The 13281-nt window shown below is 37.9% G+C and overlaps 1 protein-coding gene across 2 annotated transcripts in view; it reads right to left on the bottom strand.

Moving 5' to 3' along the window:
- Positions 1–4248: 4248 nt before the first annotated feature.
- TAF1B (TATA-box binding protein associated factor, RNA polymerase I subunit B) overlaps positions 4249–13281 on the bottom strand; it is a 45671-nt gene continuing 36638 nt past the window's right edge. For both annotated transcript variants that reach the window (XM_058836656.1, XM_058836655.1), the window contains exons 12-15: positions 10535–10625; positions 9981–10051; positions 7845–8070; positions 4249–4893 (exon numbers count right to left, since the gene is read on the bottom strand). In XM_058836656.1, the coding sequence (XP_058692639.1) occupies positions 4701–4893; positions 7845–8070; positions 9981–10051; positions 10535–10625 (581 nt within the window). In that variant the 3' untranslated portion in view covers positions 4249–4700. The remainder of the gene's footprint in view (positions 4894–7844; positions 8071–9980; positions 10052–10534; positions 10626–13281) is intronic.

Consider the following 13281-nt stretch of genomic DNA (forward strand, 5'->3'; position numbering starts at 1 on the left):
GAGATGCAGTTCCATCAGCCTGAGAACACTGAACTTACTACAATACAAATTCACGAATTTTTCAGCAGCCTATATATTAAAAAAAAAGCCTGAAACCTAAAATTTTATTGACAATAAAATCTTTAGCATGTCATCTGGTTTCACTGAGCACTTACCATCTTTGGTTGATATTGTGCTTCCTCTGGGACTGACTGTTGTGTCCATAGGTCCTGCCAAACGGGCCCATACTGGTGTAGTGAGAGAACGGCATGTGCAGGTCCTTTGCTGCCCACCGTTCCCTGCCCAACCCACTTTGCTCCTCAGCACAGAAGCCACACAGCTGCCCAGTTAAGAGTTATGAATGTCCTGGGTCTCAGTTCAGGGAACAATGGTTTGCCACAATTTTATATCAACACAGCACGACAGAAGCACCGCAGGATCGCAACACAGGCACTGAACACGCTTGGTGGCATTGTCACGGGGCAATGGCAGGGTCTGCAGCTGGTGAGCAAAGCCAGTGCTCCTTGGGACAATGAGGTGGTCTATGAGCTGACACAGAGTACTTCTACAATAGAGAGCAGCCATATGAGATTACCAGAGGAAAGTGCTTGTACTTTCTTCTAAAACCACCTGATGTATGGCTGGAGGCAGAATGCAGATGCCGAGGGTGGGGGAGGCATGTTCTGGCTCTGGAAGTGCTGCCATTAGTAGTTGTACAAGGGCAGCAGTAACCTCATGTGAGGACACCAGCCTCCATCTCCTGTTCTGGTTATCCTTACTCTTGTTCACCATTTCAGCAGTGAGAGATCTTTCACATATGCCTGTTCCCACATCTTGGCATCCCCTTCATGCTCTCCCTCATCTAACCTGGCCAGGAGCAAAGAGCTTCACATATGAAGAACAACAGGACCAGTAACTGTGGAGGAAATGCTGGAATGCAAGCATCCTGCATTTAGCACAAGGACAAATGTAGTGAGAGACACTGCTGTAACCAACCCACAACCGAACATGCTCAGCCAGGCAATATGTACCACCATATGTGCTGAGAAGCCCATTCAATTTTGGATCAAAATAGAAGACTCATTACACAGAGTTATCCTGACTTTTCTCTGCCTGTGAAGAATAAAACTTAGTCCTGGCATGGGGAAAGGACAGATGATCTAGGGGGTAGACACCTTATTTGGGGATTTAACATATCCACACTTTACCTGTCCCAAAAGTCCTGTGGGTCCTGGCTCTTTTGCTCCCAGCCATGCAAGAGCATCCTCTTGAAAACTTATCACAATATCCTGAATTTTTATTCAGAACCAACAGAAGTCTTATGTGTCCAAAACAGGAGAAAAGTTATTTGAAGACTTTGGAGATTTCCAAGATGTTATGAACTCATTGCCTTGCCTGCAATACTGCATGAAGCTTTCTTAAATCTTCTATACACAGTTGTTTCAGGGGCTGTGCTAAAAATGGATTCGAAAATATGTAATTGCAGGGAAGCCCATGCAATACCCTATGGCAAATAAATTAGACTAGCATTGCTTACAGGCATTGGGCTTTGCCAGTTCTCATTCTCTGGTTAAATCAGGTTCAGGGCCTTCACTCTGCGTAAGTCAAACACCTCTCCATGTCTGGACAACAGCAAAAACTTTGAAAAGAAAAATGTGTTTGACTAAGTTGATACCAAGAACACAGACACATTGAGGTAGTGAATAACTAGTAAGGGTAATATACCAATTCTGCTAAAGGCTGTGCCTTTCAAAAGAAAATGAGACATATGCTATATTTCTCCACCAAAACAACAGAAAGGTTGCATTTGGGAGAATTCACAAAGCAAGGTTATTTTTTCCCATTTAAACACATTTTTTTGTAAAACATAAACTAGGAAAAAGTGAAAATTCACTTCAGAAAGCACATAAAGGTCTCAGAATAACTGATTTGCAATTGCCTAAGTTAATAATTAATTAAGTCTTCTCAGGATATACAGTTTAAAAAGTTTATTCTAAAAAAACCCACTTGCCTTTATCTATATACTTAAGAACTGTCATTCAAATTTTAGAGTAAGAAATTAAACAAGGGAAACCTCTTTTACTCAATATTACACGGGATTAAGTACAAAAAAGTAGCTGAGCTTTACCTGGGCGCTTTCAGCAAATAGTTCCAGAAAGGCGCTGTGATTTCCAGGCCGAGAGAGGAGGTGAGTGGAAGCGCTGGGCTGTGCAGACACCCTGCCCTTCGGCTATGCCCGCAGCTCGCTCCGCCTCCGGCTTGCACTACCTGCATGCGGAGTAGCTGTCCCAGGAGAGATCACTACACTTCACCGAAGATAAGGCACTCCTGGGGCTCGTCAGCTTCTTAAACACCATTACTCCAACACAAGGGTTGATTGATTAAACTGGATAGAGCTAACAAAAAGCATTTCTGGGGCACACCCTTTATTTTAAATCTGACTCTTAGCTTATGCTGTGTCCAGAAGGCACATGGCTCTTGATGATTAACTGCATGCTTTATGCCAGTTTATTAAAGTACAGCCTTAATTTAGTCTAACATCTAAGGGAGCTTTCTTATGTTTGTAACAATGAGCACAGTATTCTTAATTTGTGAAGCTCAGATTTTACTGCTACAGTAGTTTTAGAAGAAAGCCACACCTATAATTGTGTAAGTCCTTCAAATCAAGACTTCTAAATTACATTGATCCTTTATGTATACCAAGATGTCTTTTAGATGGTTAATTCAAAACTTAAACAGGTATTACAGTAAAAAGAATGAGATGCTTTCAGTCATTTGAGCCAGCACCGTTGAAAAGAGTGACAATACACAAAAAGAGTGTATTACACTTCTGTAGATTTTTAACTGATACAAATACTCTTCTAGAAAAGTACAAAGAATAATTTTACTACTTACGAATATTAGTAATTTACTCAGGTGAGGTCAAACATTATACATAATGGCTAACTTTAAAACACAAACACCAGACACAAGAGGAGATTTAAACTGGTATGTTCCAAGTCCGTTAATGTAAACATCAGTTCAGACATACCTTGCCAGAAGTCTGAGGTATCTAGCACAGCATGGCAATAGATTTAGACATACTACACTGTGCCCACTTACGAAATATCTTAACACATACATCAAGTAATAATTCAGTCTCTTTCCTCTTCCCACATCAAGCACAGTTTAGTTCTGTATGGCTAAAACTATACCTTATCATCTGCATGTTAGTCACTTTATAGGACCATTGTTTTAAATCCCTGTGCTACAATAACGAGTTAAAATACCTGAAAAAGTAAAAACTTTCAACCAAACTTTTGTGTCACCCCATATCAGGACACCATATTACCTCCTGCCTCTATTGAGCCAGCAAAGCCTCCTGGTTTGCCAGTATTTCCATGTAACTATTAAAACTCACTTTTAATAGTCCTGTCTGCCCCACTTTTATGTGAGATACCACTATCACTTGCTCCAGACTCCTATCATTCACCTGTTCCCATTTTTTAAACAACTTCATGGTTTAAACCCTTCACAATCTACTCCCTGAACTGATTACCCTCCCAGATTACATCTCCCTGAAGCCTTTGCTCGGGGGGGGGGGGGGGGAAGTCATTACTCTTTGTCAAGTCTGTGAGCACCATTTTTCTTAGTTATAATAATGCTTAGAAACAGTTGTTGGTTTTGGTTTTGATCAATCAGATTTGATAAGTTCTGTGCTCTGTACTGATGGTTGGAAATGATGAATTTAATTTCATTCAGCTGAAAGCAGCATTATTCATCCGGGTATCTATGCAGCATCTAGGTTCAATATATGTATGTATATTGTTATGGTGTCTTTCATGTAGTGGCAGCACCCAACTTCATTTACATGCTGTCTGGAACAGTATAAAAACATGGTGCATAAGTAAGATCAAGCATGAGAAACTGATGGAATGGCCAGGGCACAAGCTGCTGGAGTATAAAGTGGTCAGAAGAAATTCAAGGCTTTAACAGTAGCCTTGCAAAAGAATGACAGGAGGACCTGGCAGTTACCGCTGCATAGGAAATGGGATCAGATTTTATACCAGGTACAAAAGTATCTGCAAAATCTGTGAAGCCTCAAGTGGAATGTGGACCTGAATGGTGTTAACCTAAATGAGAGGCTCAGGCATAACAAGAGACTGGGAAATATACAGTATGCAAGGAAATATAGAAAACAGTGCCAGAGTTGTTCCAGAACAACTGGAATGCGGTTTAGAAATAATAAAGAAAAAAACTCACTGCAATTAACAACATTAACCAACTGTGTCTTTTATTTGTTCGCATAGCATTTAAAAACAAAATAAACATTATTTTCTAGAAATATATTTACTGTCATACAATGGCAATAAAAAAATAGGTATTTAAATTGCAAAATCTCACAATGTAATTATGCTAATGTCATGTCCAGTACGCTCAAAATATGTACAATTATACCCCAAAAAATGGTAATTTCACAACTTCCTGTTGGCTCTGATGCAAATTAATGAAATAAATGGTAATTAATAATTGCCTTGGCAGTTTCATTTCCCAGTATCAATGACTTAAATTTCAGATAAAATGACACTAAAACTCAAGTACAGTAGTAGATCCCAGCACTATTATCTTAACAAAAAATGTCCATGAGACAAAAGAATCAGTGTAAGTTTAGATGTAAGACCATGGTTTGGGATCCAACCAACTAATTTGCATGGGGTTTATACTGGTGTTTTAGGCCTTTTTTACTTTCTTAGGACTCTGTTGTATTTTAGTTTTTTACTGAGTTTTTTATTAAAAAGTTTGTGTTCTATCATACACACCTCATCATGGATATAAGAGGGCTGAATCCTCAGAAGAAAGGAGAACAACCCTAGTACAAAATGGTAACTCTGGGGAAACTCTACTTCTCTGTAATGAGCCAGATGACCACACAATCTGAAAAGAAATGGAAAGAAAACAAAAGCCCTAAATTACAAGTGCATTTAGCTAGCATTTATATATTAAACTGTAATTAGAGACAAACTCTACATTTTACCAACAGCATAAATCACTGTTCTAGTTTACAGTGTTGATTCCCGTGAGGTGATCCACTCCTGCAAAACCCTGAAATATAGGACTGATCCAAGATATCTCCAGAGCTGGCGCAAACACACTAAGAAGAAAAAGCTGAATGAATCAGGATCTTACTCAGCCAGGCAAAGCATACATTCTTTGCCTTTCAGGACTAAATGGAATGACTGTTCTTCCAGCTTTTAGCAAATGTAGCAAAATATTAAAATGACTACCTCACCCTATTTTTTAAATTTCTAAGACTATTCAATCCAGACACCATAGGCTCTTTACTGTGTTCTTCTCCCTCCAGAGGGTTCCCTCTCATCTTCCTGACACTATGTCATGGGATAACCCATTCATTTATTGTCCATTGCCTTTGTGTGCTAAATACAAATTACATGTCGAGAAACAAGAGAGAAAAGCTAAGTTAAGTAAATGGGAGTAACACAGGAAACATTGGAGCAAAACTGATGAGATCAACAGAACGCAATTAGCATTGTAGCAGCCTTCTGCTTCATTATTTTGTCGCTTTTGTGGTGAAAATGTTAATGAAAATGATGAGATGGTTTTATTGATGAAGTATATAATGAAAAGAGCAGACTAGACTTGCTGGTAACAAGTGTCAGACTGAAAAAAAAAAGATGACACAGAGGATGAGCTGCAGAGATAGCTCTGTAAACATTAAGTTCAGCAACTTAGGTTGGAAAACCACCAAACTGGATAAGCCCCAAATTTAGTTTAAAATACTACAAAGTTTCAACTTTTAAATAAAAACACATTACATTGTGTACAACATGTACAATGATATGAGGGTACAGGTGCTAACTTACTAGGTATTGCCCTGGGATGTGGAGAAGCAGTTAAAATGTTCCCTGTGTCTCATTCAGAGCAGCTATCTTAAATATTCACCAGAACAACTGGGATCTGTCTGTCCCAATTTACGGGTAAGTGTGCTAATTACTAGACTATAAAGTCATTTGCTAGCTCCCTCTGGCCCAGCAAACATTTACATTTTCCCTCAAACTGGAGGAACAGCCAGACCTGTCCTGAGTGCCAGGCAAGCCACGCTTCACAGAGTGAAGTCTGTTCAAAGCCTCCCAAAGTCTGGCACACTGGAAATCTGGAACTAGGTTTCTCATGCCATATATCCCATCCTCTGCCCTACCTCACACCCCACAAAAGCATTGCAACACTTTTCGCACACTGTAATACCTCATCGCGTATAGAATCATACAGTCCTTTAGGTTGGAAAAGACTTTATGAACACTGAATATAACTCCTGCCACCCAAAGACTTCCATAGCAAATCAGTTTAGAGTCCAGTTTACACCAGAAAGTTTTAAAATAAAATGTAAAAGCATTTCACTAACCATTTGACTGATCTCAGCTTTGCTAACGCTGTAATCACACTTTAGTCCCAGGAATAAAGCATGTTAGCAGTCCAATTAGGCCATGCAGATTTTTAGAGAAAGTGAATTTGTAAGATTTTTTTTTTTTAGTTCTATTCTACATACACAGAGGATAAACCCTCATATCTGAGGGAGTAGATGTTGTTTTCCAATGTTAAGTAAGTGTCAGATGTATACTTAACTACTTGCATTGCAAATGATATAATGGGAAATTTAACTGGTAAGAATTTAAATTCAAATCTTGTTTCATGAAGGCTATGACAGTTTGCCATTAACATTTTAATATATTACATATGAAAATGTAGGTTTAAAAACAGACTTTGCATGGAAGATTATTCACACAAGCATACACCGAAATATCCACTCATTCAATGTGTACATAAGATTACGCAAATCTGTGGTAAAAGGATTATTACCTCTACTCCCTTAAAGAAAAAAAAAAAAAAGGATCTTATTCATACAAAAGAATGAATCCATATAGCCAAACCTCTTGTAACGTAACACTGTGCTTACATTATTCCAACCCATTTCTGTCACGGTGAGTACGTGAAGAGTAAAGTGAAAAGGAAAATAAAGACAAGCAAATAAATCTACAGAAAGACAGAAAAGACTTCATACTTGTAAAACCCAGTTATTTTCAAGGGAAATGTAATGTTTTAAAAATCAAGACCATATCACTAAGACTGCATAGGGGCTATTGATCTCTGAATGCCATTTTGAATTATATACCAGGTAACGATTTGACCTGCTATTCAATAGACAAATGAAATCTCATTTCACATGAATGTAACCCAGCCTCCTTTCCAAAAAAACACTTTCCAATAGCATGCACGAGAAATTCAGGAGAATCCAAACCAGCTACAGAGTCGAACGTTTTCACTGATATTCACCAATACATTCCTCTTCTGGATTAGGGTATCATAATACAACCAATGGCAGAACCGAAGTCTGGCATATGATCCAGAAGTCACTGTGATTAAGGCCATCACAAAATCAGTACAGTGATTTAGTACAGTGATTTAGAAAATGAATTTTCTCTGCTTTTTTAGAGGCCAGGGAGGAGATGAATGGGACTGTTTTTCCATTCTCTGGAGCGTTTTATCTCAAGTATTTTCATAAAACACTATGAGGAAATGAATATTTGCACCTAGCTGCTACTCTTGCTATGTGACTCTAGTTACTGATTTTGTCTCATCTCCTCTCTTCTTCTAACCTCACTTTGATCACTCTTCATGTTATAGTTTGTCTATTCAGAGTCTGAGACTATCCATTCCTCACACACCCCTTTCTAGAAATTAATGTAACTATATGTGAACACATAGCTTGTGCACACACCCTGTATTTGTTGTTTGCAAAAATATATGTACAGGACTTTACTTTCAGGAGAACTTTCCAAACTGTATTTAGCAAAAATGTGAATACTTACTTCTCATTACATAGTTTAACTGTACACAGCCAGTAGTCAGGGTTCATGGCTGTCAGTAAACCATGTTTTTCTTGCAAAATTCCCTTCAGGCTATGCCCGTGAAAACAACTCCCATCTGTGTTTTCTTCAGACCAACGTAACTGAAAACTTGAAGGATTTGGCTTTTCAGCACGTTGTACTGAACCAGACAGCTTGCCAAACTGATTTTGTAAGTTCACAACCATTTCTGTGCAAAGAGAAACAAAAGAAACAAATACAAATGTATTAAGTACCAGAATACTAGATATATAATACTAGATACTAGAATATTAGATGATTAATACAAGAAGAAAATGGGGTACTTGTGCTTTTAAAATTTCTTTTGTTTTTTTCTTTAAACCTCTGCATATAAGACTGAGAAATCCTGTAAGTCTCTAGGTTCTCTCTGCCTCCGTCTTTAAGGGTTTTAGTGAAACATTTTGAAACAATGCCATGTTTTTTACACCTAATGATATTAGTAGTGGAACACTCTAAAACATTCCTGCAAGTAAAACCTGTAAAATCCATTTGATACTGCCAGGATTTCTATCCTGATAGAAAGCACATTCATACATACACGGATTCAAGGTTAAGCTTTTCATGGTGCAAATTTCAACTGGTATAAAACCCCAACAATAAAAAAAACCCCACTCCATGTTTGCCCACTGCTAGTGAATGAATGACAAGCTTTCCTAAGTTACTGAGGCTGAGAAGGGAAAGAAGGTATCATGATAGATCAGCACACACTGTATGACTGCCTATGCTTTGTTTCCCTAGGATAAAAAGCAGGTTAAAAATTATTGTTGGAACTTCAACTTCTTTTTATGAGCTTAAATAAACTCATTCATATATTGAAGAAAAAAACCCTAAAACACAGGAAAAAACCTCCTAAAACAATCCAAGGACTGAGAAGTTTATATTTCAAGATGACAGTAAAATCTGTGATCGAAATCAAAGGTTTAGGAAGTTTTCTGAAAATCTGTACCTGGCACAGAAGTGTTCTAGAGCACTGTTTGTCTCTATTATGGCACATTTGTTTTAAGATGAATCCTGCCCAGTTACAATCATGTGATATTCCTGCTCACATTATGATAAAGCTCTGTAATCTATGTGGTCCTCTTCTAGCTCCAAGAGAAGCAGAGCCAGACAAGGAATCCTCTAAATGCAAAAATTAAAGGGCATCTGCGTAAATCATCAGCTTTAAATAACTATATCTAAGCATGGTTTTCCATGGAACATAACTTGACTGCAGGATCACCCCAACTGAATTTTGAAGAGTAAGTACTTAGAAAAACCCCTACTGCATTCTTGAAGGAGAAAACCAACAGGTGTAACTCAAACCAAATAGGATTACACAACTTGTTTAGAAGTCCCTGAACCTGTCACTTCCAGAAACTGAAAGAGCATATAAAAGGAAAAATACCACTTGCAACACTTACTATCTCTCTCAAATGCCTGCTGCTTTCTGGATAACAAAAAATGTAGAATGAAGAACTCCAGATCTAATTTGGCTGAATGAAATTCTGGTTTTCCTATTCTCTACAGACAACTGGGGTTTTGTTGTTTTGTTTCTTTGCTTTTATGTCAACACAAACCCAGAAACTTTTCACAAGTACTTCCAGAGCTACTAAAAACAGTAGCTACATTCTGACCACCTAGAGCTGGCTACGCAATTAAAGCCTTCCTTGCTTTCTGTAGAAGGTTGCAAGGAGTGGGAGAGGAGAGGGACATGCGAGATCTACCAAAGGACACTGGGATATTCATAACAAACCATATGAGAAACTAAATGAGGAAACAGACAGAAAAGCTACGGAGGACCAACAACTCACAAGGAACAGTGATATAAAGGCAAACTAGAGAAGATGAGAAGAGCACTCATTCTGAGACATGGTTCAGTAGGTTGTTAGGAAGACTGGCAAAGGAAGTTTCAGTTGAGCATGTTTGAAAAATTCTAGCCATGGGTTGTAAAACAGCACTACATTAATTGTACCCAGAGATGAAAGAGAGGAGACAAAATATTTTAAGATGTAAATGTTATCAGTCACAGCTGAAGATTTTCTATGGTGGGAAAAGCTGGAGCAGTTTCTGTGTTGCTGGGAAGAAGCAAAGTTTACTCACGTCTTCTCTTTAGAACTTTAGATTTATTCTTGACTGAATAAAACAATGGCTTTTCACATCTCCACAGATACCTACCAGTAAGAGACATCAGAATTGTTAACAAAAAGAAAGCTGGACCAAATGAATAAAAGAATAACTTATTACAAATACTGCTAGAGTTTTAAATCAAAATCATCTAATGTTTAGTGCTATAAAAAGCCACAGCCCCTCCAACATATAAAGGAAATTTTTCCTGAGTAGGCAAACCAAGGCATGTTAGCCTAGATCTACTGTAACTAGTTAATTGTTCAGCTGTAGAAGCTATTTTTCACAGTAAGTGAGCATTTCATTAATAACCTGGATAAACATTATGAGTGCAAATAGAAAATTAAGACAGTGATTTAATCATTCTATTCACTCAAGCTCCACATATTCACCCACTTCAAGTGGGTGAATACGTGGAGCAAATTTCTATTTTTTTTAATTAGGGATTTTTATTATTATTTATTTAGTAGGGATCTGGAGTTCATGTAGAACTGTCTACCTTAAAAAAGAAGTACTTAAAAACCTCTTACTTGGCTCTTTCTTCATCCAATTTCTTTTGCTCCACATCCAAGGAATGTTTTACCACCTCATACCACTTCTTGAACTCAAAATATGGGCCACCTGAATAAAATATACACACATTCGTTTGGGAAGAAATTAAAGAATGACAGAGAAGGTGGTCTCCAAGCAGTTAGACCCTGCATCTTGCACCCTAAATGCTATGTGCTTAAAGAAAACATACTTGATTTAATAATTCTGTAAGAAAGAGAAATACAGAAATGAAGTGAAAGAACAACATGTCATAAGAAGTGCAAAGAAGCTCCAATCTTAGATTTCATAGATTTAACACAAATCAAACCTTTCCCCTCTTTTCTGGAAAGGTAAGCCTAGAAACTACATCCTCTCTACCAAATTAACTAGTTCTCCACTGTGTGGAGTGGCCTTCAACTGTTTCAAAGTTGAATTCAAGGGATTAATGAAACTATGCATCAAGCTTAAGTTTAAACAAAATCTAAAGCAGTTCATACACAAAACTTCACATGATTTCATCAGCTCCTCACTGTCTATTCTACTACCCATGAAATCTTACAGGGTTGGAAAGATAAACTAGACAATGGCCTTCACTTCCTATCAGCCTCTCATGGTTTGGAGGACATGAACTTCCAGCCTCTCATGGTTTGGAGGACATGAACTTCACTTTGTTGATACGAGCACAAGAATTTACCAGCACATGCAAAAACATGAAGACATAGGACATATAGCAGCACCTTTAACACTGATCCTCTAAAGAGGCACAAGACTGAAGGAGACCAAGTAAGGATAAGAATTTTGAACTGAAATATGGTGTAGATTTATATATTTAAAAATAATCAACTCTTATTCCCCGTGGGTGGAATATCTGCATTGTGAATTAACCAGGCTTTGCATTTCCCCATTGCCCCAGTTACACTGCGTGCAATGCTTGCGTCATGCTCAGCTTTGCCAGCCAGCTGTTTAAACTCTCCTGAAGGTGAATATACTGCTCTTACAATCAAACTTACATACCTATTGTATTATTTGCATTTCTGCTGTTTGCATTATCCTGCCTCAGACTGTCTAGATGCTAAAAACATAGATGGTCTCAAAAACCAAGAAACACATGAAAGTAACAAAGACCCCTCAGTACTCCTTGAAATCTAAAGGTCCGGGTACAACTTCTTTTATCAGCTCCCTAAACCCCAAGGTTTAAGTAAATACCCCTGAATTGTTGGGAGAGCAATGTGGGAGGTGGTAGAAATTTGTGTTAAACTTCATATGAATTATTAAGCATCTGTCACATGCAAGCCCATTGTCAGAGACATGGTGCTACACTGTAATAATCCTTCACCTGGCCAGTACCGCTGGTCTGACGTTCATATAGCTGAGCTGACTGGAAAATACACAGCTCTGATACACACATACATATACATCTATGCATATCTCAATCATGTTTATTTGAACATATTGTTCTATTGTACTGCTTCCAGTGTGACTTGAAGAAACTTAGGAGCTGAAATGCTATTTTTTAATTAAAACAACAAAAAAAAGGACTAGAGAATGGATAGTTAAGTTGAGAATGAAGTCAAGATAAATTGAATCTTTCAAACTCAGTATTAACCATTATTCATTTCAGCACTCCAACTTTGGGAAAGTGCCAGAGGCAGTTTTGAGCTCTGGCACCAATCAGTTGTCTAACAGAATTTCTCACACCAGCTCATCTGTGCAGCTGCTCACCATCACCCCAACATTTTAAGCACAGGGACAACAAAACAGAGCATATGGATCACTTGCACCAGCAGATTTTAAAGTAAAAAAGTGGGCAAAGAATGAGCTGTTAACTCCCAAGGGCAATGAGACTTGTTAATAAGGGAGAAACCCCATTAAGACATTAACTTTGAGCCTCAGCTTGTAAAGCAGTTGCACAACTCCCCACTCCTGTCACTATCATGTACTTCAAGTTTTCAAGGGAAGTAAAAAGGAAAAGAAAAAATCCACCATATGTTTGTGTATCCACCTGAATGTGAAAATAACCAGTTTTAGTTAACAGTGATGACTGTCTCTAGTTCCAGCAGTAATTGAGCTCCCACATGACTAACACCATAATTTTATTATGGACCTAAATTTTAAACAAAGCAACAGAAGGGTCAAAATGACCCAAAACTGGATAAAAGGTCCAACAGATAAACTACTGTAACACATCTTGGACCTTATCTTCAACTGTGATTTGGATCAGGCCATGGAACAGCTTCCTGAAGATTTCTAATCTTTGATTTGGTCTTTCTGCCCTCAAAGAACCATGTTCACACCATTATCTTCTCTATCTTAATTGCTGTTAGCTTTTCCACACTCTCTCAGGATTATTTGGACGAAGAAACTAGATTAAATCTGAAATATGTTACACACTAAGACATTTTATTTAACAAGACGAAACAAGTTTGGATTTTATCATAAATGTGGTTTGATGCCCCTACTAAGTATCTGCTATTTAGGATCAAAGTGTGTTCCCTTTTCATGGCATATCCATTTATCTCCACCTACCACGCATAAAACTCCAAACCAAGAGGCAAACATGCACAAGCAGAAGCAGAGAGGCACTCAATAAAAGGTGTACCAAACTCCCCTACCCTGAACTGTAAAAATTGTGCAGGTACACTGAGGCCATTTTACATGAACAGGATCTACTCTTTTCTCCAAATAAAATTTGCCTTTAATGAATGACAAAAACACATTGTCAAGATCAATAAGAAAAGTCTTTCTA

This window comes from Poecile atricapillus, chromosome 3 (genome assembly GCF_030490865.1).
Source record: "Poecile atricapillus isolate bPoeAtr1 chromosome 3, bPoeAtr1.hap1, whole genome shotgun sequence".
NCBI lineage: Eukaryota > Metazoa > Chordata > Aves > Passeriformes > Paridae > Poecile > Poecile atricapillus.